The 27,920-nt window shown below is 41.9% G+C and overlaps 1 protein-coding gene and 2 long non-coding RNA genes across 3 annotated transcripts in view; 2 read left to right on the plus strand and 1 right to left on the minus strand.

Moving 5' to 3' along the window:
- STAB2 (stabilin 2) overlaps window positions 1-22,256 on the minus strand; it is a 143,299-nt gene extending 121,043 nt beyond the window's left edge. Inside the window, exons 1-5 of the mRNA XM_012772691.3 lie at window positions 21,984-22,256; window positions 18,820-18,953; window positions 15,334-15,449; window positions 7,491-7,576; window positions 4,932-5,001 (exon numbers count right to left, since the gene is read on the minus strand). Coding sequence (XP_012628145.2) covers window positions 4,932-5,001; window positions 7,491-7,576; window positions 15,334-15,449; window positions 18,820-18,953; window positions 21,984-22,061 — 484 coding nt within the window. The 5' untranslated portion in view covers window positions 22,062-22,256. The remainder of the gene's footprint in view (window positions 1-4,931; window positions 5,002-7,490; window positions 7,577-15,333; window positions 15,450-18,819; window positions 18,954-21,983) is intronic.
- LOC105875578 (uncharacterized) lies at window positions 132-9,957 on the plus strand. The gene is made up of 4 exons (XR_012921389.1): window positions 132-199; window positions 702-901; window positions 2,613-2,733; window positions 9,859-9,957. It is a non-coding gene; the product is annotated as an uncharacterized LOC105875578 (long non-coding RNA).
- On the plus strand, window positions 9,952-27,920 carry LOC142873341 (uncharacterized). The gene is made up of 3 exons (XR_012921391.1): window positions 9,952-10,035; window positions 25,855-25,903; window positions 27,898-27,920. It is a non-coding gene; the product is annotated as an uncharacterized LOC142873341 (long non-coding RNA).

The raw sequence follows: 27,920 nt of genomic DNA on the forward strand, positions 1-27,920 counted from the left end.
GGAAGGCTTTCCTCCCACCTCGTATTTCCCACACCATCTCTTACAGCGCCCTATAACAAGATCAGCAACCACACGACTAACTTTTAGATAAAGACAGCAACCGGCAGGGCTGAGATTAGGGTGAGGAGAGTAAGCAGGGGAGCGCAAGTGCAGAATTGAATCCTGTCTTTATTTTCATGTTTTGTTCCATATTTTAAAGGTATTATTGTGATGGGCTGAGTTTTGTTCCCCAAAAGAATAAGTTGGAGTCCTGGCCGGGTGCAGTGGCTCACGCCTCTAATCCTAGCACTCTGGGAGGCCGAGGCAAGAGGGTCGCTTGAGCTCAGGTGTTTGAGACCAGCCTGAGCAAGAGCAAGATCCCATCTTTACTAAGAATACAAAAATTAGTCAGGTGTAGGGGCACACACCTCTAGTCCCAGCTACTGGGGAGGCTGAGGCAAGAGAATTGTTTGAGCCCAGGAGTTGGAGGTTGCAGTGAGCTATGATGATGCCACTGCAACTCTAGTCTGGGTGACAGAGTGAGACTGTCTCAATGAAAAAAAAAAAATAGGAAAAACAGAATATGTTGGAGTCCTCATCCCCAGTTTTTCAGAATGTCCCCATTTGTAAATAGGGCCATTGCAGAGGTAATTAGTTGAGATGAGGTCATACTGGAGTAGGCTGAGCCCTTAATACAATATAACTAGTGTCCTAATACTAAGGGGAGAAGATGCAGACATACAAGGGGAAGAAGCCACATGAAGATGGAAGCAGAGATCAGAGTGATGATGCCACAGCTAAAGGACATCTGGAGCTATGAAAGTTGGAAGAGGCAAGGAAGGATCCTCTTCTAGAAGCTTTGAAAGGAGCGTGGCCCTGTCAACACCTTGATTCTTAACTTCCAGCTTCCAGAACTGAGACAGTAAGTTCCTGTTGTTTTCAGTCTCCCAGTTTGTAGTACTCTGTCACAGCAGCCCTAGGGCATTAATCCAGTTAGTTTTCTTGATTACTAATGCCTCCTTAAATTTTGCACCTGAGGCCCTACACTTGCCTTTATTGAGTGCTTACTATCTATCTATCAGGCATTTTTCAAGTGCTTTGCACGCATGATCTAATTTAATGCTCACCACACCCTTTGAGGCAGGTATTCTTATTATTTCTGTATCACATATGAAAAAATGTGATAGGAGATGACTGACTCAGGTGCTCACTTGAATAACTGAAGAATTAGATTGGCTTTGCAAGTGTCATCCTCTCTTTAAAAATTCAGTTGCCAGTGTTTCTACTTTAACAAAGCTTTTTGATGTTCACCTATGGCTGCAGCTTTTGGGGACAGATAAATCCTAGAGAGAAGTCAAATTAGTCACGGAGATAACTGGGGTGAGGAGAGAGCTGTCCTGTGGGCTTAAAGGAGAAGATTCAATCCAACTTAGATAAAAAATATCTACTCAGCTCCTACCTAGTAGCAGGCACTGTACTAGGCACCAGGTATACAGATATGAGTAACTGGCAATATCTCAGTTCGAGGAGCTCACAGCGCAGTGGGAAGCCAGGCTCTAAGAGGTACAGTGACTATTCTTGTCCTAAGTGCTGTCATGCAGCCAGTGGAGGAGGGGGAGGGACATACGAGCGGAGGCGAAGGGGAACTCAGTCTCTGCTCCCAAAGCATACGCTAACTGCAGTGTCGTCCTTGTCTGTAAGGTCCCCACCTCCTGGCATGAGCCTCTTCCTGCCTCCTGTCTTCCTCTGTACTGGATCAACTGACCTGGCACAGGCAGCGTTTGGAAGCCTCTGACATCGCATTGCTGGGCTGCCAGCCGCTGCCAAGAGCGTGTCCTTGGGAAGGAGGAGTGGCAGAGGGTTTCCCAGATGGTCATAAAAAGAGCTCTTGCTGCTTTGTGAACCAGCCTCAGCAAAGCTTTAGAGACATGTGAAACGTGGGCAGTGCGGCTTTAAAGTGGTCAGAGCCATGGCCATTCTGGTCGGAGGGACAGTGCACACATGCAGCCCCCTGTCACGTGCCCCGTGGCCAAGCGAGCTGCTCCCTCGCCTGCGTTTCCATCTCCTGTGTGGGCTGCGCACACTGTATCACATTTACCTCCCACATCTCCAGGTTCCTGGGGCTGGGAACCTAATCTCATCTGTCGTAGGCTCCCCATCCCCTGTCTGGGGCATGGTGGATGCTCACCAGGGGCAGAAGGGTGCAGCGCTTGGGGACCCCGGCTCTGGAGCCAGACACCTGGGGTCAGATCCTGCCTCTGCTCCCATAACAGTTGTGTGGCTTGAGTGACCTTCCTGCTTCTTCATCTGTAAAGTGAGAACCCTCCCTCTTGAAGAGTTGTGTGGGGATCCAAAGAAGCCTCTTCTTACACTTCCTGGCACACAGGAGGCACTCAGCAAATGCTAGCTATCCTTATTAACGATGCAAGGCGTGGGGCTGATTTGCAGTCCCCCTAGCTGGGAGCGAGGCACTGAGCAGGCAAGGGCATTGGCAGCGGAGCCAAAGACCTTTGGCTGGTGCAGCTCGATATCATCTCTAAACCAATAAGCAGTCTGGTAGGAGAGTGCTTCGGCAGCAGGTTCCAGCCAGCGTTAAAAATAAACTGCACCTAATAGAGCTGTCCTACTTACAGGCAGAATTGTCACCTCCCTGGACAACACCTCATTGCATGAAACAACACTGGCACCCAGTGGACGCCTGGCTGAAAACGTTTGCAAGTTCCTCTCATCCTTGTCAATGGGAAATGATCATCTGTGAGTCATTCATTCATTCATTCACTCATTGGGACTTACTTACTGTTGGATTGTTTTTGTCCTTGCTTAATGCTTACTTTCATTGCTTGGGTGCTTGAGCTAAGAGCTTTGCTATGTTGTCAACCCCATGAGGCAGCTATTATTATTCCTGTTTTATAGATGAGGCAGGCTTAGGGAGTTTAAACAGCCTGCCCTTGAAGAAACACCTATGATTAGGGGACACTAAGGAAATAACAGGTGATAATAATAATTGCTAACATTCATTAAATCCTCCATTCATTAAATCCTCCATAAAGGAGGCAATGCTATTTTTATTTTTACAGATGAAGACAAAAACAGACAGCATGCTTTATTGAGTTACCTAGGTTCCTACAATTAGCAGCCCTGGAGCTAAAAACCTAGCCTGAGTCTAAAGCCTGGGTTCTAAAACCACGCTTCTGCATCAGGACAACACTGCCTAAATATATTAGATCATTGATTCATCCATTCATATACTCTCTCACTCATTTATTCATCCAACGAAAGCATGGGTGAATGCCTACCATGCAGGCAGTGTATAGAAGGTACCAGAGAGAAAGATACATCAGCTCCAGCCTTCAAAGACCCCGTGGATTAGAACAAGTCAATGCCCCTGCTATTTCAGGCGAAATCTAAGTATGCAGGCTTATGGGGGCGCGTTGTATATGTGTGTGTGTGCTGGCTTTCATGCAAAAAACATTTGAATCAAAGCAGTGTCTACTGAATTTAATTTTTCCATAAAAAGCCAGAACCAAAGTGGTCTTGGAGAAAGGCCACCCAGTATATTCCTTTTTGGGAGATGTGGATCTGGCCAACGTGGTCTCTATCACAGCTACATTGTTTAGGCCTCGAGGACTGCAAACATTCCAGCTAATCCCCACATCCACAGCTCTTTGCCCGGGGGTTTGGTGTGAGCCTCAGGAGCCTGCTCCACCCAGGCGTTCACTGGGCACTGGAAATGCCAGGGAAGGGACAACTCTCCCCCCAGGACTTCGTGTATCCGTTTCCTATCACTGCTGGAACACACGGCTGCAAACTTAGTGTCTTAAAACAACACAAATTTATTGTCTTACCTTTCCAGAGGTTAGAAATTCAAAATCACCGTGCTAAAATCAAGGTGTCCACAGGGTTTTGGGTTCCTTTTTGGAGGCTCTGCAGAAGAATCTGTGTCCTTGTCTTTTCCAGCCTCTAGGGGCTGCCCATGTGCCTTGGTTCATGGCCCCTTCCTTCTTCCAAACCAGCGAGGGCTGGTGGAGTCTTTCCCACATGGTATCATTCCATCTCTACTTACCTCCTCCATGTTTAAGGACCCTGTGATTCCATTGAGCCCACCCAGATATTCCAGGATAATCTCTTCATTTAAGGTGAGCTAATTAGCATCCTTAATTCTATCTGCTACCTTAATTCCCCTTGGCCATATAAAGTAACATACTCCCAGGTCCCAGGGATTTGGATGTGGACATCTTTGGGGAGCCATTCTTCTGCACCACACGTGGCTGCCTGTCCCCTGGGGCAAGACGACTCTGAGATGTGTGCTCTACAGCAACTCCCAGAGCTCCCCAGGGTGTCCGCAGTGGTACCTGGCCAGACAACACGCCCGTTTTTTCCCCCTTGCCGCTTACCCACACCCTAGTGTTTCCCGGGATCACCATCCAAGTAAACCACTGAACTCAAATGCCTGTCTCAGGGTCGGCTTCTGGAGGCAACCAAAAATAAGAGAGTGGACAGCCATTCTCAGGTTTGTTTGATCAATTCGGACTACCGAGCTCAGACCAATCTCTGACCACCTCACACAACTATGTCCCTTCCGATAAAGAAGGGAGAAATTAGAATTAGGTGGGACGTATGGTAGAATTAGGCTCTATGCTGAGACCAGGATCCAGGAAGACCCCAGAGAAAAGTGGGGTGGACAAGGAATAGGCACCTGTTGGATCCTGGAGTCTGGGGAGAGGAATTGTGAGGATGCCAGAAAACGTCATTGCTGAGCAGCTGACGTGACGGCAAGTGCTGAGAACCACAGGGAGCACTGTCTCTCTTTGCAAGGATTTGTCATCAGCTTTTTGTTTTTGCTGTGTAGTTGTGGTTATATAGAACCATTCGGTGTTTTCCCCTCAAGCAATAATCTCTCTGGGGACTTTCAACCTTTACAAATGCTCTGATTACATGAAAATCAGACATACCTGCGGAACAGCTGGATCCGAATAAGTTGTCATTAGCACAGGTTTCACAGGCTGTTCCACCAAACCCTTCCTGCAAGACAATAGACCCAAGGTGACCCACGTTACCCTTCTTGCAAGACATTAGACCCAAGGTGACCCACGTTACCCTTCCTGCAAGACATTAGACCCAAGGTGACCCACATTACCCTTCCTGCAAGACATTAGACCCAAGGTGACCCGCATTACCCTTCCTGCAAGACATTAGACCCAAGGTGACCCACATTACCCTTCTTGCAAGACATTAGACCCAAGGTGACCCACATTACCCTTCCTGCAAGACATTAGACCCAAGGTGACCCACATTACCCTTCCTGCAAGACAGTAGACCCAAGGTGACCCACATTACCCCTCCTGCAAGACATTAGACCCAAGGTGACCCACATTACCCTTCCTGCAAGACAGTAGACCCAAGGTGACCCACATTATCCTTCCTGTAAGACATTAGACCCAAGGTGACCCACATTACCCTTCCTGTAAGACATTAGACCCAAGGTGACCCACATTACCCTTCCTGAAAGACATTAGACCCAAGGTGACCCACGTTACCCTTCTTGCAAGACATTAGACCCAAGGTGACCTACAATACCCTTCCTGCAAGACAGTAGACCCAAGGTGACCCACGTTACCCTTCCTGCAAGACATTAGACCCAAGGTGACCCACATTACCCCTCCTGCAAGACATTAGACCCAAGGTGACCCACATTACGCTTCCTGCAAGACAGTAGACCCAAGGTGACCCACATTATCCTTCCTGTAAGACATTAGACCCAAGGTGACCCACATTACCCTTCCTGCAAGACATTAGACCCAAGGTGACCCACATTACCCTTCCTGCAAGACATTAGATCCAAGGTGACCCATGATACCCTTCCTGCAAGACATTAGACTCAAGGTGACCCACATTACCCTTCCTGCAAGACATTAGACCCAAGGTGACCCACATTACCCTTCCTGCAAGACAGTAGACCCAAGGTGACCCACATTACCCTTCCTGCAAGACATTAGATCCAAGGTGACCCATGATACCCTTCCTGCAAGACATTAGACCCAAGGTGACCCACATTACCATTCCTGCAAGACAGTAGACCCAAGGTGACCCACATTACCCTTCCTGCAAGACAGTAGACCCAAGGTGAACCACGTTACCCTTCCTGCAAGACATTAGACCCAAGGTGACCCACGTTACCCTTCCTGCAAGACATTAGACCCAAGGTGACTCACAATACCCTTCTTGCAAGACATTAGACCCAAGGTGACCCACAATACCCTTCCTGCAAGACAGTAGACCCAAGGTGACCCACGTTACCCTTCCTGCAAGACATTAGACCCAAGGTGACCCACGTTACCCTTCCTGCAAGACATTAGACCCAAGGCGAACCACGTTACCCTTCCTGCAAGACATTAGACCCAAGGTGACCCACAATACCCTTCTTGCAAGACATTAGACCCAAGGTGACCCACGATACCCAGTAAACACTTGGATTTCCAACTGATGATGTGGTCAGTGTTTGTTTCTGAAATACATCTTCCCTGTGTGCCTTTCCTAAAGCTCCTTCTCTCTGTTTTTCCTTTATTATTATTTTGCCATTTTTGTGTTATAATGTATACATTATTCCCTGTATCACTTTTTGCTAGAGTCTGATGCTTTGCAGAAGAAAGCTGCTTTGTCACCCAGGGGTGAAAGGAAAACTTTTAGTTTTGTATTTCTGAAGACAGTCGAGCCCAATCCCTTACAGAATGATTTCTTTTATTTAACTCTTCTAAGGCTTGAAACTTGCAAAAAGTCACTTTCATGGCATAACAAAGAAAATCTTCAATTGGCAGACCCAATGGTTTACAAAGTATACTGAGGATAGCACCAAAGGGTAGTCTGCTAACAGTGGTGGTTATAAATAGCAACAACGACAACAATTTCTATAGCTCTGTATAGTTTCACAAAGGATTTTCACATACACGATCTCATTTTACTTTTTCAACAAATGTTATTACATAGACACTGTTTCAAATCCATTTTGCAGGTGAATATGCTTAAGGCTGAGCAGTTAATTGACGCTCCTAAAGATCCCTAGACTCTGAGAGATCATTTTGTTGCAATTTGCATACTTAAAAAATACTTTTATTCTTTCTATTTTTAGAGACAGGGTCTCTCTCTGTCATCCAGGCTGGAGTGCAGTGACATAATCTTAGCTCACTGCAGCCTCCAACTCCTGGGCTCAAGTGATCCTCCTGCCTCAGTTTTCCAAGCAGCTGGGACTACAGGCATATGTCACTATGCCTGGCTAATTTTTAAATTTTCTGTAGGGATGAGGTCTCATTATGTTGTCTTGGCTGGTCTCAAACTCCCAGGCTCAAGCGATCCTCCTGCCTTAGCTCCCCTGAGTGCTGGGATTACACATAATCTTTTTATTAACACCTCTATCTCTTACAGACTCCACCTAGTGTGTGTGTATTTAAGGAGGATCAACAGGTAAGAAGAAGGGGAGCAGAATCGGGGCAGAGAGAACACATGTCTGAACTTACTTGGCAGGAGCAGGTTCCGTTTCCTTCCATGCCTTCAGCACAATTGCCCCTGCCATTGCAGGGGGACCCCGCTCCTCCCGGGCATTCTAGGGAAGCAAACAGCCCAGATTCATTCACTCATGATTGCACAAGCATTCTGCACGGATGCATTTAAGCACCTACTATGAGCCAGTTCGTGTGCTAGTTGCCAGGATGAGAAATAATCGTACAGCCTGTTGGTATCATTTAGAGTTTTATAGGGAGGGAGACATGTAAACAGGAGAATCTCAGTGTGGCCCCATGCTGTAATAGAAGGCATCACGCTGTCTACCATTTCTTGAGCATTTGCTGTACACTTTGCACTGATATAAGCGGATCATTCCCATTCCTCAGTGGTAGTTGCTGTTGGTGCTCATTAGCAGATGAAGTTTAGAGCGGTCACAGAACTCACTCAAGGCCTCACAGTTTCTGAGTTGCAAAGCTAGGAATTTAGCTCAGCCCTTGGCAAGACTCTAAAGCCATGACTCTTAATCAGTTTGCCAGACAGCATATTGAGGGAGTCCAGAGAAGGGAGCTACTGCTGCTACCTTAGGGAATCTGAGAAACATCAGAGGAGGAATCATCAAAGCTGGGGTTTTGAAGGCAGAGTAAGAGTTGGCCATGCTTAAAAGGGAAGGGCTTTTCAGGAAGAGGGAACAGCAAGTACAAGCCTAAGAGGTGTAAAAGGGCCTGGTCTGTTTTGGGAATGATAGAGTTTGGTGGGGGTGGGGCTTGGGAGCTGGGGTGTGAGAGTAGGGGATGGGTGATGAGGGATAATAGGGTGGTTGGGGCCAATTAATGAAGTGCTTGGCAAGGTAAGAAAAGGAATCTAGAGTTCACTCGGAAGCTGATTCCAGACAAGCATGGATTTTGCATTTCTGGGCTATACTAGATCTGAATTGGAGCTTTTATAGACATTTATTAGAGGATTTCACAGTCATCCACTAAACATTCAGAGAATACCTACTATGTGCAAAGCATTATATTTCATGTTAGAGCAAAGGGACATTTAGCTAGAAAGCCAGATGCTGCAATGCTCAAAATCAAATAGAGAATTTAAAATAATGGTAAGTGACAGAAGTTGAAGATACTCCTGTCATGAGGATGAAAAAAAATCTTTTTGTTTTTATACTTGTGGTTGTTCTATACTTTGAGGGCTGCATTGACATAGGTTTAATGTGAATCGGGTGAAATCTGACTGTTGAAATAAGTGATCTACAAGCACCAAGCAGAAATCATGTAGAGACCATGAAATGTGTTCAGGTAAAGGCAGCCAGGACCAAATGTTATTCTAAATTTAAGCTAGCAAGGCAAGTGCCTTCCACAAAATTGCTAAAGGAGGCATGTATTTGCTACTCATAGCAATCCTCTGAATTTAAATTCTATTTTAGCCCCACTTTCTAGATGAGGAAACAGGCTCAAAGGAACAAACGTGGTGGAAGAGGAGAGGTAGGTCTCTGGGGCCTCTTATTAATCCGTTCATAAGGGTTCCACTCTCATGACCTAATTACCCCTCAATGGCCTCCTAATATCATCACATTGGGGATAAGGTTTCAACATATGAATTTTGGGAGGAGGCAAACATTCAGACCATCACAGCAGCTGTTGGAAAAGAGATCTAAGCACAGAGAAAGGCAGATCTCTGATCTTCGAAAGAGACCCTGCTGGCTCACTTGAGCTACTAGCTAGCTCTTTAGAAGAACATTTGTAACTTGCAGGTGCTGCAGAGGTGAGAGAGTCATATTGTCCATCCGTAAACCGTTTTCTCTCTGGCTCCTTCCGATTTTTCCCTGCATACCGAATATTAGCAAACTAAATGGTCTAAATTGCCTACTTTGAGTCTGTGGTCTCTTTCTTTCCACAGCAGTGGCAGAGCCAGGCTTCTAACCCAGGTAGGGGCTCCCAAGTCCCTGATACCATGCACTGTGACCCAACCTCATCAGGTAGCTCTGCAGCCCAGGACCATAGCACAGACGACAGACGTGTTTGAGAGGCGAGGGAGGAAGAAGACATGCTGATGCATAGCTAACATTTATACGTCACTTTGAAAAACAAGATGTTGGTTAGGGCTGCTCTCACCAACTCTGCCCATGGTTATGTGAGATGCTTATAGTATCAGGGGAGGAGCAGGGACAGGCAATCGGAATGTCCTAAGTTTGAATCTCAGCTCAGTCCTTTGCTTTTCCTTTGGGAAAGGCCATGCCTGGCTCCAAGACTCAGTTCAAGTGTGTGCTGGGACAGTGCTGTCTTCTAGGCAGGCTTTTGTAGGGACTAGAAATATTAGGTGCTCAATAAATGGTAGTTGCTATTATTCAGAGCAGATCTTCTTCTCTGGTTTTTATTGTTTCAGATTGGTGCTATAACAGTCAACGACACTCAGAAAATAACTTAACTGGGCACCTGTTTGGACCAGACACCATGTAAGGTCCTGGGTCTTTATGGATGAACACACAGACCTGGTTCCTACTTCCATGGTTCTACTAGCCTAGCGAGGGGAGAGTCGTGGATTCAACAGACAACCAACCAGGTAATACTGGTTTACAAACTGGGATAAGGGTTATCATGGGAAGAGACCTAGAGCTCTCATCACTCTATCTACTGGATGTTACCAATATTTACCCAAAGCAACCTAATGCAGAATGGCCCAGTTGGTTTACATTAGTCTCAACAGCTGACAACAGCCACATCTTTGAAGAAGAGCCTTGTTAAAGATTTTGGTCTTTGTTTAAAGAGCAGCAGGAGGTGAGGATGAAGAGGAGGGAGAGAGCTTCATCAGTTTAAAGACTGAGAAAGATGTTGTTTTATCGTCTTCTAACTTATATCGTTTCTAATAAGAGATCTGCCATCATTGTTATCTTTGTTCCTCTTAACATAGTGTCTTTTCCTTTTGGCTGCTCCTAAGATTTTCTCTTTATCACTGATTGTAAAGAATTTTATTATGATGTATAGAAAAGATTAGTGAACTTAAGGACAGGCAATAGAAACTATACAAAATGAAGTAGAGAGACCAGATATCTTGGGAAGCAGGAGAGAGTAATGGGTTAGAGCCAGGGCTTTGCAGTGGAATAGCCCTTGTTTCCCCATCTGGCTGTGCACCGACTAGCTGGTTCTCTCTGGGGAAGCTGCAAAACTCCTCAAAGCCCCAGTATCCTTACCTGGGCTCACTGGTACAATTGTTATTCCTCACCTGCTTTTGTGTCCATTTTCTTTAGTAGCGTGTGAACACCTTAGGGGTAGAGACCTGTCATATATGTGATTAGGAGCAGTGCCTATCATGTATGTGATTACAGGCAGCATATAGTAGGCACTCAATGAATGCTCAACTTTTATGAGTTGGCCAACTCTGGAGGGAACTTTGGAAAAAGGGTAGCAGGAGTATGGGGGTGTGGGGAGTCCTCATTTTATCGCCTAAACAAACTTTTAACAATTTATGAAAACTACTTGCTTAGTTTTTAAATAAACTTTTAAGAGCAAAAGTATAAATTTCTTTCCTGCTTCTCAAATCATTTTCTATCACCTCAGGCCCCTATTAAGGAAAAAGATGATAAAATTGACATTCTCAGCAACCATGCTTGAAAGAAATATAGAATTTGCTATAAGGGCACATTTCGGATGCATCATGAGGCTCAAGCAGCTGATAAGACTATTTTAGGTCATTATCACATTTCCCTTGGGTCACTACTACTCTGGTGGTCTCTTGTGTCCTGACTTTCTTCACGCAGGAGGTTTAACCATTATGAGCTGTCAGCAAATCATCAGCTGGGCTGTTTCTTTAAAGGAAGATAATAAACTTCCTGTCCAGCAAGAGGCCAAGGACTTCCCTGAACTTTATCTGCCAAGAAACTCTAGAGGTGCCTATTCCACGTCATCACCTTTGTTTAAGATCTTGGTGCACAGTGCCAGGCAGAAAATATGTCCTGTATTCCATTTATAGTTCTGGTTGGAATTGTCTGCCTGGGAAAGTGCAGTGAAATATGTTCTTAATGTGAACTCAGCATCATTTGTCACTCAAAGCAACATGCCTAAAAGAATGGTTTCAAATGCATATAGTCCATTATTTGCAACCTGGGCAGTGGATGGCAAGAAACATGCAGTGAGAAAGGAAAAGGGGTCTGGAAATGCAAGTAACGTGATACAAAAAAATAATGTGGATAATTTGATGACATTGACCTAAAAAAGAAAAATCAAGAGCATTTCTCTTTGAAATAACCAGATTGTTTTGGCCACAATTGAGTTTAGGTGTGACCCCTTTGCACATATTTGTTTTCCATTTACTTCGAGTTGCTGCACAAATCCATGAATGTTCATGGAAGAGTAAAAAGAGCAGGGATGTTCAAATAGAAAAAAATCTATTTCATCTCAAATAGAATACTGGCTGTTCAAATGTGATTAAGTTTCAAAGTTAAAAATATGTTTTTGTGCTAATGAGAAAAGACCTCCATATGCACATTTGATAAAGCAGTTCAAATTTTAATTAGGGAGAAGCAGGTAAAATTTGGGTAGAAACACCTTCCTTATGTCAGGATGATATTTTTTTTTCCCCTGAAGTGAGAACTCATGTCTTACTCTTAAACTGTAGAAGATGATGGGTTTTTTTTTCATTGTGCTTTTCTGCATTTTCTAAGTTTTCAACATTGATCATAGAGTTATTTCCTAAATTTGAGTAAGATACTATTAAAATCATTTTCAAAATAACCCAGAGGTACTGGGTGTGAATGTATTTTTAATGCATTACAAAGGAAGTGGGTGTTCCATTTGCTTTGGAAACAAGGCCATTCTGGAGCTTGGGAATGTGTTTCCTCCAAAAGAAGGATGGACACATGTCAGCAGCTCTGCAATGGCCTTATCCTTGCGGAAATGTAACGTGGCTGTCAAGGTCTTGCTTGTCATCACCACAAAACGGGAGAGGTGAGAAACACACAGCTAAGTGGAGCATTTATCTTTTTTCCTGAGCCAAAGGAAGGAAGCCTTTCAAGACATTTAGTATGCTTGGAAGATGAGGATAAAGGGAAGCACCCTTTGCCCCAGTGAAAGGACAGCAGAAATAATATCCGGGTCTCCATTTTTATATGTTTTGCTTCTCTGGCTTTGAGACCTCTTTGAAAAAAATGCCTGAGCAGTCAAAGAATTCTTTCGGACTCTTTTTTTTTTTTTTTTTTTTGAGACAGAGTCTCGCTTTGTTGTCCAGGCTAGAGTGAGTGCCGTGGCGTCAGCCTAGCTCACAGCAACCTCAAACTCCTGGGCTCGAGTGATCCTTCTGCCTCAGCCTCCCGAGTAGCTGGGACTACAGGCATGCGCCACCATGCCCGGCTAATTTTTTATATATATATCAGTTGGCCAATTAATTTCTTTCTATTTATAGTAGAGACGGGGTCTCGCTCTTGCTCAGGCTGGTTTTGAACTCCTGACCTTGAGCAATCCGCCCGCCTCGGCCTCCCAAGAGCTAGGATTACAGGCGTGAGCCACAGCGCCCGGCCTCTTTCGGACTCTTGATCGTAGATGTGAACTTTGCCACTGTGTGTGCACACGGCACAGTGCGATGGCATGAAACCCCTTAAGGATTTTGGACCCTCTTGGCCTGCTCACCTTTTAAGAGTCACCCACTGTTAAAAAGGGCTCAGAGAAAAGTGTCAATTTATTTGCCTTTCATTATCAGAGGTCCAGTTTGGCTGTGATCCACTCACTCATTTATTCATTAAACGTTTATAAGGTGCCTTCTTTGTGTCATACACTTTGCCAAGTCCTGTCACCTAGATTGATGTTTCAAAATCTCTACTACAGTTTTATAAAGAAGGACTTTTTACCCCTGTTTGGCAGATGAGGAGTCTAAGGAGTAAGCAGGAAGTCATTTGCGCAAACCAGTAAGTGACGGGACTAATTTCACACCTAAAACTTCTGGTCGCAGGCCTGTGTTCTTTTGCCCGCCTGGCTGTGGTCCGTTACTCACTGTATTGGACGTGCTGACTTACGTACTGCATCTTAGACAAAGCTTATTCTTCTCTACAGTGTGTCTGATTAATAACTGAGCATCAGATTAGTTTTCATGAGTTAGGAAGAGGAAAGCAAATCTAAAAGTTCCTTCTATTGTATCAGAATGTCTATAAGAACTGGACATAATCATGAACATATTTGGCCCTAAAACAATTCCTTGAAATCTTTAAATCTCGGTTAATCACTTTAAAAGACCTGCATCTGAGTATTTTATTTAGATTTGCTAAACTCTTAGAAATATGCTGTGCCAACATGGTGGGGTAAAACTGAACATAGAGCAGTTAACAGAGACAAGGGCCAGGATATCTTAAACCCCAAACCTTGATCTTTCCAGGGCAAGGAGTATAATCCAGGAATTTACTCAGAAGGCTGAAAGGGTCTATCAACCAAAAGAGACATTAGAAATACATCTTGAGGCTCTCCTTTTAGATAAAGTTTGCTTCAGGGACTTGGAAAGAGTAGAAAGAAAGCAGGCTTTGGTGCCAGGCAGCCTTGAACTTGAACTTGCTTTATCACTTTCCAATCCAAAGGAAAATGGCAATGGCATTTCATGTTTAAATTCTGATTTTTCATAGGCAAAATGGGGATAAAAATATCTAAGTCAGAATTACATCAGATAAATATAGGCTGAGTACCTCTCAGGTACCTAATGTCAGCAACGTTGAGTAAACGGAAGCTGTTATTCATTTAATCATTAGTTAAACAAACAGGAGACATTATACGTACAATATAGGCTCAACTATTTAGAAACTATATGGAAAAAAACACCAAGATTGAAATATGCCAAAATATTTAAGGTTTTCTATGTGTGACATAATATAAATTGATGCTTTTTCTTTCTTTTCTTCTCTAAACTTTACAAGCTGTGTAAAGTTGCTTATATTACTTTAATAAGAATAAAAACAAAGCAAAAGAGAACTAATCCCTCTCTTTATATGGATCCTAAGGAGATGTCTTCATTTCATTTTAGAAGATGGGGAACAAATGGTAAATTCATGCATTAAAATGCCTGGTTTTTGATTACAAAAAAAAAAAAAAAAAAGAGCGAGAGAGATTTTACATAATTTGCATATGGTAGCAAGAACTCAGTCACTATTTGAGTGTTAACATCTATAAGGATAAAAGTTCAATTTCAGGTATCCAATGTTATGCTTGATCACAGAAGTCTAATGATACCATTGATTCAGACCTTGCTAGTAGTTTTTCTTACAGGAAAACCTTGTCAGAATTATTTTTTATGTGTATATGTATTTGCATGTAACTTTACGCATTTGACTTTACAGTTTCTTTACACTGATGTGTCTTAAGTCCACCATTTTAGATTGTGATATTCCATTCTAAGACTTAAAATTTTAGAATTTTTAATAATTATTTTGGTTGTCAAATAATAATTACAGTCTTCAAGATATTGTAATAAAATTTCTTCTTAAAAAAATTGTATCTGGGGTTATAATAGCCTAGCTTTTTACTTCCTCTCTTTGGCCACTTGCTTTTTTTTTTTTTTTTTTTTTTTTATTTAAATTCTTTTGCCCCGTTTAAAAAGTTTGATGGCCACTTGCTTTTTTAAAAAAAAATAAAAATGAATATTCTTTCAATTGTCCCTTTTTCTGTCGTATAAAGGAATTCTCTTAAAGAGAGATCTCTAACTGTAGTAAAGTATATATTTTTTATAAAAGCTGACAGAGCAAGAAAGATTTTCTACATATAAACTGGAACAGAAATTTCTAGAAAAGGGTGCTTATATTTTCCTTTTGTAGGGCTTCCTTCATCTCTGTTTTCTGTGAAATGGGACATTGAGAAGCAAGTCTCAATGTCTAAGTGTTGTACCACTTACCCATGCAGTCTGGACCCCAGTGGCCTGGGCAACATTGAGGCTGGAGATATTCCTTTCTACAAATATGGCGGCATCCAGGGAGAGACAGGGAGTATGTCCTGACCTCAAAGGTGTACCTTGGAAGGTAAAGGGAGGACATTAACACATGACAAGAACAATGCAGTTAACTCTAAGTGGTAGGATTGTCCTAGATTTTTATTTAGGTCTTCATATCATTAAAAAATATAGATTGAATACATTTGCCTTTTTTAGGTAGACTAAAACTTAATTATGAATTATATTTAATTGTAAGAAATGGATGAAAAAATCAGGCAACAATGAAAATAGGGGGTAAACATCTAAAGTGATATTAGAAGTGAAGTTAGTAGATGAAATAAATGATGTTAGGCCCTGGGGTCATGCTAGAGGTGGGCCTCAAACTTGCCAGTGAGTGTCCTAGCAGTCAGTGCAAGAAGGGAAAGACCACGAGTTATATGGTGCACAGCACCTGTGGTTTTAAAACAAATCTATTACTCAGGATTAGCATATTTGCTGCAGATACCATAGATGTAGAAATTTCTGTGGCAGAGGTGGCGTAATGTAGCAAGCAATATTCACCACACTATCCTACTAGGAGATATAACGATGACTTATAACACTTTCTAGTACTGGCTGAGGTACAGCTCTGCAATCGCAATTCTACAGAGGCTAAATGCCATTGTCTATGTATAGGGATCCCTGTGGCCATGGCTTATTCCAGGATTGGACTTGAGTGCCTCTAAAGACAATCCTCCATGAATACTGTTTTTTTTTCAAACGTGCTGTTGTTAAGAACAGTGTGATGGTGAGTTCAAGGTTGTCCTCCCAAACCACTCCCTGAAATGTACGTAGCTGATTAACAGCAGAGCCAGGTGCTTTATGGACAGTCAAGGTGAGAATAGAGCTGAGGTTTCTGTTTTGAACCATTGAGAATATTGGCATTGACATCTGTCCCTTCACAAAGGTGGGAAGGGGGACAGCCCGAGGGTAGAATCAAACATGGCCTCAGGAACTAATTTTGTAAAGACACACGAGTGGCCAACAGGTGTATAAAAATGTGCTCAACATCAGTAATCATCAGGGAAGGGCAAATCAAAACCACAGTGAGATATCACCTCATATTTATTAGGATGACTATCATAAAAAATAAACAAACAAAAGACCACTGTTGGTGAGGATGTAGAGAAAAGGAAATCCTTGTGCACCATTGACAGGAATGTAAATTGATGTAGCCGCTATGGAAGGTTCTTGTGGAGGTTCTTAAAAATTAAAAATAAAACTACCATATGATCCATCAATCCTAATTTTGAGTATATATCCGAAAAAATTGAAATCAGAATCTCAAAGAGATATCTGCACTCTGTTCATAATAGCCAAGACATGGAAGCATCTAAACATCCACCAATGGATAAATGGCTAAAGAAAATGTGGTATGTACATACAATGAAATATTATTCATTGCCTTTACAAAGATGGAAATCTTGCAATTTGTGACAATGTGGATGAACGTGGAGGACGTTGTTCTAAGAGAAATAAGCTAGACGCAGAAGGACAAACACTATATGATCCCACTTATATAAGGAATCTAAGTACTCAAACTCATAGCAGCAGAGAGTGGAATGGTGGTTGTCAAGGGTTGGAAGGGTGGGAAATGGGAAAGTATTGGTCAAGGGTACAAAGTGTATGTTTTATGTAAGATGAAAACATCCTAGAGATTTACTGTATAGCATAGTGCCTATAGTAAAGAATAATGTAATATATACTTAAAAATGTTCTAGGAGGCTGGATCTTATGTTAAGTGTTGTTTCTTTTCAAAAAAATTGTTTTTTTTTTTAGAAACAGGGTCTTGCTCTATTACCCAGACTGGAGTGCAGTGGCATGATCATAGCTCACTGCAGATTTGAACTCCTAGGCTCAAGTGATCCTTCTAGTCTACTGAGTAGCTAGGACTACAGGCGTGCATCACCATAATTTTTAAATTATTGTTTTTTGGGGTTTTTTGTTGTTGTTGTTGTTTTTGGTAGAGACAGGGTCTTGCTATGTTGCCCAGGCTGGTCTTGAACTCCTGGCTTCAAGCAATCGTCTGCCTCGGTTTCCCAAAGTGTTGGCATCATAGGCATGAGCCACTGCCCCTGCCAAGTAGTCTTATCACACACAAAAAAGAGGGAAGGAAGAAACTTTTGGAGATAATGGATAATGGATTGTGATGGTGGTTTCATGGCTATATACTTATCTCCAAACTCATCAAGTTGTATACATTAAATATATACAGCTTTTTGCATGCCAATCATACCTCAATAAAGTAGTTTAAAATAAACTCTAAAACATAAAACAAAACCAAAGAACCAATCTGAGTTTGTTCTAGCAGAGATGAATGACAGATCAAAGTCTTCAATTCTAAAATAGAGCATGAATGCAAAAATTCTATCATGTGTGTTTGTAAGTGTGTGTTGGGGTGGATGGGATACAACCAAGTGCTTATCTTGGTCTTGAACAAAAAAGTAGCCAGTACAAAAAAGTTCCCAGTGAAGTAGCCATATAATTTTAACTTTTAACCCTAAATCTTTCTGATACTATTCTAATATAAATTGAAATGGGTTGTACATGTGTGCCTACTTTGGTCATTGAGTGTTAACTGCTGCATATATTTACTCATTTAAGCCAGTTAGTGCTGGGAAACTTTTACTAAAAACGATGATTTGGGTTTTATAATAGAATATAGCGTGGTCACATTAAGCAAATGTGAATTTAAAATATCGTGATATAACAGTGTTAAGGTTTCATTTCATTTCAAAATAATACTAATAATAAATATAATGCTAATAATTTATAAATAAAAATAATACTAATCCTTCAGCCCCGAATTAAAAACAAACTCATTGAGTCCTATCTAATTTCTAAATTAGTAGGCTGAGAATATTTGCAGTTGAACCTCAAGGCTGCTTCTATTAGCTGGTGAGCAGAACTCTTTGTCCTCCTTTGCCAGGATTAGCCTTGAATTATAAGAGTTTTGAATCCTAAGAGGTTTTTAAGAATACAAAGTTACATAAAATGCAATCATGCTATAATTCATTTATCCTCCTTCTTTGAGTTCTAATTACTATCAGGATCAATAGCTAGTTAGTGAGATGACTATCAGACCCAAGATTTAACATGTTCAAGACTATAACATTTTCCAAATGAAATAAAACCCAGATTTTCAAAGTAAAGACAGGAAAGATAAAGGGAGAATGTTTATGTGCAATACAATGTAGTCAGTTTTGTATTAAAATGTGAGTGGATAATAATATGTGATTTAAACTCAAGTTCATAAATTGTGAGTTACCTAAGTTTGGGCCTGTAGTTGTCATAGAGCAAGAGAAAAGCCATGGAAATGCTTTGCAGTTTTTGAGATAGGGAGTTTCAGTTTGGATTCACAATTCCTTGAGTTTCAAGATTGGAGCACACTTATTTTCTCATAATGAGTACCTGCAATCTCGAACACCTACAGAGCCATTGGTAATCTTGGTGTAACCATCTGGGCACTTGACTTCAAAGTTGAGTGAGCAGGATCGGCACTGGGTCCTAATTGTTAGAAGAGACTTTTTATCGCATCTTTTTGCCTGTTTAAACATAAAAAAGAACATCAATTCCCATTATCAGAACCTTGCAAAATAGCTAGCTTGGCCAGTCTTATCCATGAGCTTCAATTCAGTGGAATGTCTGGGATGGCAATGAGGTTGATTGGTCACGACTGACTTGCTGCTTTCAGCCTTATCTGCACAGAGTGATGGGATCAGCAAGCAATGTCTGCATGGCTGTGGGTTGGGAAAGAGGCTTTGTTTGTACTACATGTTTGCCCTCCCTGATCTGGAGTCTGGAGTCCATCTAGGTAAGGTAATGTCATTGCACATATACATCCAAATGGGAAACCTGAAATATCTTGCAGAATACATGTTCAAATGGAAAATTGATAAAGCAGATTATGCAAGGTCAATTGGCTATAGATCAATAGGTCTCAAGGATATTCTTCCATCATTGATTCCATAGGAGTATCTGCTCTGGGGCCAGCATGGTGCTAAATGCTGTGAGGATGCAATTCCTGTACCAAAGGTTTTTGCAATCTTTAGATTACAATCCAATTTTAGATTACAATTGGAAAGTAGTCTCCAATAGAGCAGCAATCATTTTCTGTTTTGTCCATGCTGTACCCTAAACCCCTAGAATAGTGTCTGACACATAGTAGTGCTCAGCAAATATTTGTTGATTGGTGAATGAATTGGGGAAATCAGACAGACACACGAAAAACAGTTATTTAGCAACATATGGTGATAGAGAATTAACTGCTAAAATAAATGATCCAGACTAAATTTGGCCCTGTCTTTAGGAAATCCATCTGGGAGGCTGACCTTTTCTCAAATTTTCTTAATCTCCCAATCAAATGCAAGATGAAGCAACCCTGTATAATGAAGAGAGACTGAAGTTGGGGGGTCAAAAGACTAAGTGTGATGTCAAGCTCTCTGTCTTTCTAAGTGTACAATCTTGAGGTGAACTGCTTACCCTGTAATGGGAAGATATTAATAACCACTCTCGAGATTATTGAGACCTATAACAGGTGCAAATTACCTGGCACAATGTCTGGACTGTCATAGGTAGTAAATGCTAGTTCCTGTAACTCTTATCCAGTCCCCGCTCTGTTTTGTCTGTTGCCTCTCCTGACTGGCATATTCTCTCCCCTCCCCTGGGCCACTCAAACCACATCCTTCAGGGCCCTGTTAAGTCCACCTGTTCCATAAAACCACACTCATCTCTTGCCCTTTTCTCAACTTCTACTTCTTAACTTCTGTGGCTGACTCAGTGGAGCACATTTTTTTGGTCTTTGCTGTCTATGCAGAAACCCCTTGATGGGGAAGATCATGTCCCCAACTTCTGTGTGATCCCACAGCTCATCCTATGGGCCCAGTGCTAGGTTAGGTGTGTGGAAATGTCATCATCACTACATCTAAGTTCACTGAAATATGCAAAGTCTGCATAGGAAGAAACTTTACATTTACAGAACAATTTGTGGTTATGCACACTTCCAAAGGCATTATCTTATTTGATCTTCACCACTCTCAAGATAACTAGGACAGGTATCGCCCTCCTCATTTTAGTGGGGAGAAAATAGAGGGAAAGGATGTTGCAGTGACTTGCTCAAGGTCACCCTGTAAGTTACCGGTCTTGTTATTTCTTGATTAGCCCTTTATCTTCTATGCACCTGAGTGGCAAATAGAAAAGTGAAATCTCTGTTTTTACTGGTAGCTTTCATTTGGTGATCATTATGAACCAAAATAGCACTGGAATGTTCTTTGTGGTCTAATCACAAAACCCACACTTAGATACAGTTTGAATTAACCTCCTTTAATTGTCATGTCACCTCTACATTTTCTTAAAGCAGGCTTTTCTTTATGTTAGAGTTTCCCATTTGGATAAGTGTGTGTGGTTACATTATTTTGTCTTTTCTTTCTTACTGGGCCAGATTGAAAACTCTCTTCTTAAGAAATCTTTTGACCTTCAAATTGCCCTTTTCAAATGGAAAGACTCATTCTACCTCTTTTACAGTATTTACAAACTTATGCCCTCTGCAAAGTAAATTCAACTTTAAGCATCAGTCAAGACCTGATTTCTGTGCTAACGTAAGCACTCAGTGATGATGATGATGATGATGGTGATGATAATTACTACCATTTGTGGAGCACTGTCAGGGGAGAAACTGAAGCTTAGAGAGAGATTAAATTACTTGCTCAGAGTCCAACACCTAGTAAGCTGTGGAGCACCATGACCAGTCCTCAGAAATATGTGTTAAACAGACAGAGGAAGCCACATTTCGAATTCACCCCTACCTAACTTCAGAGCTGGAACGTTTAACCACAAGGCCATCTCCCCGTGTTTTCGTGAAAGCATTAGAGTACAGCCAACTGGAGTTAAATTTGGTGTTGATAAAAAACCTGCCTGGCCCAGGTGCAGAATCATGTTTGAGATTTACTCTTAATAGATCAGAAATCACATATTGTGACATACATTTTAAATGAACCACCCCAGATGAGGGCTCACTGATAGTTGGCCTCACTCAGTGACGGTAACTTGTGTGTCTTTGCTTGAGAGTTCAAGTCGCTGACGTACCTCACAAAGGCTACTGATAAGACTGCCCTCGGTACCTTCACCACAGCTCTGTGGAAGCCAGAAGGGATGGATTTTGTAAATATTTCCGATACTTGAATTTTTTAGTGACATATCATCCACCCTGGAATTCCCTACGCCCACCTTTCCACAACCATAGTTGTTTTCTCCAGTCAGAAAGATGGGATGATAGATATTCACAATAATGAGACCATTAAAACAAACAAAAATCAGGATACCAAAATTTGTAATGGAAAGAGGAATGTCAGCACTAAAATGAGAGATCCCAACTGGCGTTTTAGCACAGGAATAGAAACAACCGGGCCAGCACCTCTTCTGGAAGATGCCTCATCACCGTCAGAATCTCCACAAGTTTTCTCTTTATTTTATAAAGTCCAGAGAGCACTTTTTACTCATGACAATATAGGCAAACAAAAGGCTTTTGATCACATCATGAAAATGAACCAATTAAAAATATGAAAATCTCATCTTACCTGCCCTGTGGTTTCAGCTGGGGAGCAGAAATTTTGTACAAGCAATCCGAGGAAAAAAACTATGAAATGTTGTAGCATGATGAGGAGATATTTGCTCCTTCCCTGGGCCAGGCACCTGTCAGGATGATTTAGGTGTTTTAGCTTAGTTTGATGAACTCGACTCCCAGCGAATTCTTTCTCATTTCAGTGTTTACTTTGAAATCCTTCCCTTTTCTTGGACTGAACCAGAAGGAAGGTGAAACCTGCCTCTGGATAGGAAAAAAATGTCAAATCCAGGGGTCTTGGTGCAATTGGCCACGCTAAATGGTATATATATCCTGGCCGAATGACAGGATATCCTGAAGGGGCTCAGGCGGAGGCCTGGCCTGGAGTTTCTGTGCCTGTCAAAGTCCGGGAACAGTTCCTGCCCCCCTTCTGCTGTGCCCATGCCTCTGGTGCACCGACCTGCCAGCGTTTCCACAACTGCACCGTGCAACACCTCAGGCCTCTCTGTCCAGACTCGAAGGTCCAAGCTTGCTGCTGGGCTTTGCTTGTGGGGGTGCCCTGAAGTGGGCACAAGCCCAGGTGTGGAGAGGGATGCTGCAGAAGCCTGGGTCCCTGCCTTGGAGGAGCGGGTAGCTTTACCCTGGGCCGGTGGCAAACTCTACTGCAAAGAAATGTCTCCTTGCAGACGCCAACAGTTGTGTTTTCGACTCACTCTTTCTGTTCTTCCGTGTCACTCCGGTAGCAAGTGACTGAGATCTTAGGTCTAATCTTACCTTTAAGGTCTGGACCTTTTGCCACCTGTTCAAGCAAGCTCTCCTGCCCTGCCCTTGCACATGACCGTGTAGCCTCTCCCAGAATTTTGCACGCAGTGCCGTGAAAGCCCAGTCTCATCTATCAGAATTCACCTGTCTGCCTCCCATGCCCGACTGTGAATTCCTTGAGGGCAGGCAGGGGCCTAACCTTCATCTTTTCTGTACCTCTTGAAGCCTAGCGCAGAGAACTGTACTTGAAGATAATAAAAATAATTAATAATATTAGCCAACACTTTTTGAAAGCTTAATACGTGCCAGTCACTATTCCAGAGCTCTCCATGGATTTGCTTGTTTAATTCTCACAGCACTTGGTGAAACAAGATTATTCTCCTCATTTTACAGATGAGGAAACTGAGGCAGAGAGGTTAAGCAATTTCCCCCAACGTCCCACAGCTAGTGGGCAGTGAATCCAGTATTCAAACCGTGTAGCTCCAGAGCCAGGGCTGCCAACCACTACCCTCTACTGCCCAAAACAATAAATATTTGATGAATAAATAAATAGCAAGCCGTGTGCCAGTACATCTGGAACGGTGATGGGAAGGTTTCAGACCCAGCACGAGGAAGGATAAAGTCTGGGTATTTCAACCAGACAGGGCACATCTCATGACACTGAATTAACTGGAAGACTCATGCAGTACAGGTGCTAGTTTTGGTTAAATAATTCTTTTTTCTCTACAAAGAATCTCTCACCCCCCCTCCCCAATGAACCTTTGAAACAACATTATACTGACCGGTAATCTAGGAAACTTTTCCAACACAGACAGGCCCCTCAGCAGCTAGCTTTGAGGTCTAAATGGGCAGATAAGGAAGTCCTTATAACTCCCTTGGCTGTGCATTAGAATCCCACAGGAGCTTAAAAAAAAAAAATCTTCGAACAGTGTGGAGGGGAAGGGCATACCTATAACCCTTGCTAGGGAAAAGGCAAAGTTATAAAATCTAATCAAAATGTTAAAAAAAAATTATCGGGTGTTGGGCAGGAGGGAGGGGGAGGGGGGATGGGTATATATACACACTATAAGTGTGATATACATTATCAGGGGGATGGACATGCTTGAAGCTCTGACTCGAAGGGGAGGGAAAGCAAGAGCAATGTATGTAACCTTAACATTTGTACTCCCATATCATGCTGAAATAAAAAAGAAAGAAAGGAAAAGAGTAAATTAAAAATTAAAAAAAAACCAACCTAATGCTTGGCCCTATTCCAGAACAATCAAATCAGAACTAGTGGGAGTGGGGCGCAGGAGTATTTTCCAAAGATTCCTGAGAGATTTTACTTGCACCCAACTGCTGCTTGAGGAGGAAATTACTACTGCGTGAAGCCAATGAGATTTTGAAGTTCGTCTGTTACAATAGCTGTGTTACCTTAAATAATGCACCAGGGAAATAAGATGGATGCTTCTTTCTGATTCTTTTTCTTTCTGACAGACATAGACAAATATCTAGTGCTTGGAATGGGCTAGATTCCAGGTGAAATAATAAAATGAACGCCCACTAGCACTTCCCAAATAGTGTTGCACTGCACACTATTTAGTTCTGGGAGATGCTGTAGGAGTATTAGGGAAAAATTCTCCCATCAGACAATTTGGGAAACCTTGTCTCTGATATCCCTTTCTCATGGATTGATCATGCTCATCAGCCCATTACAGGTTCTGAGAAGTCCTGCATTAAAGCAACTAAAACCCAAACATTTTTAACTTTGCTTAAGGCAGTATTTCCTGAGCTTTTGAGACCAAGGGATGCTTTCTTTTTTCACAAATTCATATTGACAGCTTCCAGATCTTGTGTTCAATTAATCTCCCTTAGGGAAATGCTGCCTTAGACTTTAGCAGGTAGACTATTCTATTTTTAAATTGCCAGGAAGTAGAATTTAGATTGCTAGTGGCCACAGTCTGGACCCGTGCATAGGGTTTATCAATTAGTTTCATTAAAAAATAATAAACCAAAAAGACCTATAACTCACATGGCATTGTTCAGAAATTGTCTCAATAGTTGTATTAATTAATTCTGTTTCTGTTAGGCTCTTTTGATTGTTATGAAGAGAGATTCTTCAAGTTATTCTTGAAGGTAATTCCAACCACCCCGCAATTGAGAAGTAAAGAGCTGAGAATGATGCCTAGCACATGGTGGGTGCTCAGTCACTCTTGACCATAACTATGCAGTTAAATATGCAAATATGTACAACAGCTACACAAATCTCTACCCTTAGCCAGTTGTAGCTCCAAAGTGGGTATGGATTTCCCCAGTCCTGGATTGTCCCAGTTCTGCAGATCTGTGTGTCCCTTATTGGGCCAAATGTCACTTTCTTTACTGCGGTCCATATTCCTTTTTGCAGATTGTTGCAATCCCTGTCTCTACTCGTTCAAAGTGTTTTTTAATCAGTAATATTTCATAGGCAGTTTGTCTCATCTCCATGTCCCCTCTGTGCTGTGGACAGTCACTCGGGACCTGGGGATGGCTTTCCTCTTTCCAGGGCTGCTGTTTGCTCTCACTGCTTGCTCCTTGGGTCTTCCTGGATCAATACTCACCTCCTTTCCCCTGTCCTCAGCGGTGGCAGGGTGAGAGCTTATAATTTCCTCTTGGGTAGGAGGAGTAATTTCTGATTGGACTCTGAAGAGACTTTTCCCACATTGGAAAAGGAAAACAAAAAGTGGGGGGAAGGTTGGAAACCTCCTAGGGAACACTGTGGAGTATCTTCCGTGGCTGTAGGATTCTGGCTGTTAGTGTAGAACTGTTCCTTTCTCTATGTCATGCTCGTTACTCAATTTTTAATCCTTGGTCACTTTAAGTAATAAAACATTTTGTGTGTGCTTTGAGTAGGACTCAAGAAAGGGGACTCAGCACCTTTATCATCATCATCATCATCATCATCATTGTAAACTCACATATGGCTTTCATCACGTGCCAGGCATTCTTCTAATCTTTAATTCATTTACTATTTTAAATAAGCCTAATTGAATCTTCTTATTGTCGTAATAAAGTTAAATATTTATTTAAATTTAAATTATCGAATTTAACTTATTAAATCTTCACCATAAGCCTAATGCATAAATATTGCTATCATTTCCATTTTTCAGATGAGAAGACTTAAAGAGGATGAGTAACTTGTCTGAGGTCACAAAGCCGGTAAGTGATGGGCAGGGATTTGAATCCAGGACTCAGTGTGGATTCAGTGGATTCAGCATGGACTCAGCATGGATTCACTGAGCCATCCACTTGACTTGCTTTGGTCCTCCATGAATCTTGCGCAAGGTCTTCTTGGACCTTGTGAGATGGCCAAGAGGGTTAGAGTTTATTCTTATGAAGCAGAATAAGCCTTAACTGTCCATGTGGGGATCAATTGTATCTTTTGCTTTGCAGGGAAAAAAAAGCGCCCAGAAATTGGGAATCTGAGGTTAATATTTCCGGTTAAAATTCATTTATCTTTGTTCTTTCAGTAGCTTTTGCTAAACTGAAGAAGAAAAAGATCTCAGGATAGCAGCAAGGTATTGCTCTTTCTTGAACATCTAGCTAGAAAATTGAAAAAGTTGCTTTACAGAGTTTCAACAGATCCAACAGCTCCTAATGTTTTTCCAAAAGAAAGTGGTGCTTTGGGAAGTGAAAATTTTATAATAGACGAGATAACAAGAGCCAGTCCCTGAGAACGTTCAGTCAGAGAAATCAGTGGGAACTATTTGGACATGCCTCCATGGACGCCTCCACTACTAACGTGGCCCTTGATAAAATTTAGATTCTGGCCAAGGTGGAACGAACAGAACTAATAACACAAGCTTTCAAAATCTCATTTCATGATTTCAAGTAGTTTAAAAAATAGTCTTCCAGGAAGAGAGAGAGATTTTTCTGCCTTGGCATGTGGATTTCTCCCTGAGTAGGCACTTTCAGTGGAATCCAGTTTTATTATACAAATAGCTTGGTGTTAAATTCAGCCAGACATTCTTTCTGTCTACTCATTGGGCAGGATTCTTGGCACCTGAAACATCTTGGCCAGTGTACAGAATATTTTTCTTTTCTCCTTTACATCTTATTGTGATATCGAGACAATCCAATGGCTATTTATATACCAAATACAAAAATTGTTAAAAAGGAATTTCACAATCTTCTTCTCCTGTTTAAATATCTTTTTTGTACTGATTTTATGAGCAATATCACATTTTTTTTTCTTTACTTTTCTCCTTTCCCTGGTTTGGGTAAGAATATCTTGTATTTTTTTTTTTTTTTAGACTAAAGGACTTAAGAAGCTAAAGTGAGAGTAGTCTGCAGTTTCTTTTTAATGATGTTTTGAAATAACACTTATTTAAAAGTCTTCAAGTGGAAATCTAAGATTCCATTTGGCCTGATTTATGTAGGTAGCTATGTTCAATGTACGCCTTTACTTTGATTGTGTAGATATAGGTCATGCCAAATAGGATGATGTTCTTTCTTAGTTGTTATCACACTGTAAATTTTACTTATCTACTTATTCACTCAACAAACATTTATGGAATGTCAGACATTAGGCTAGGCTCTGAGGACCAGAGGTAGATAAGCCATATTTCCTTGTGCATTATATTAATAGCTTCCAGCATATTTTTGTACATATATGTCACTTATTACCTGTGGTTCATTGAATTCAGTCATTAAAAGGCTTCCCTGAACTGGATGCTCCTTGTCGTCACACTTAGAAAATACTCTAAGCTGCTTTTTTTTTCCGGAGTCTCACTCTGTTGCCCTGGCTAGAGTGCAATGGCACGATCATAGCTCACTGCAACCTCAAACTCCTGAGCTCAAGTGATCCTCCTACGTCAGTCTCCCAAGTAGCTGGGACCACAGGTGCGCACCACCATGCCCAGCTAATTTTTTTAATTATTATTTTTGTAGAGACAGGGGTCTTGCTATGTTACTCAGGGTAGTCTTGACCTCCTGGTCTCAAGTTATCCTCCCACCTTGGCCTCCCCAAGTGCTGGGATTAGAGGTGTTAGCCACCATACCTGGCCCTAAACTTTTAATCTTCATAGAGAGGCACTCTTTTAGTCCCTTGCCATTTCTCAGGGACTGAATTTTTTAGGAGGGTTATTATTGTGAGAATCAGATACCAGAGCTCAAGAGATTGTCATTTCTGATTGAAATGTTTGTGTCTCCAGGTAGGGTGTACATGGGGCCACGC

The sequence above is a fragment of the Microcebus murinus genome, chromosome 10 (genome assembly GCF_040939455.1).
Source record: "Microcebus murinus isolate Inina chromosome 10, M.murinus_Inina_mat1.0, whole genome shotgun sequence".
Classification (NCBI taxonomy): domain Eukaryota; kingdom Metazoa; phylum Chordata; class Mammalia; order Primates; family Cheirogaleidae; genus Microcebus; species Microcebus murinus.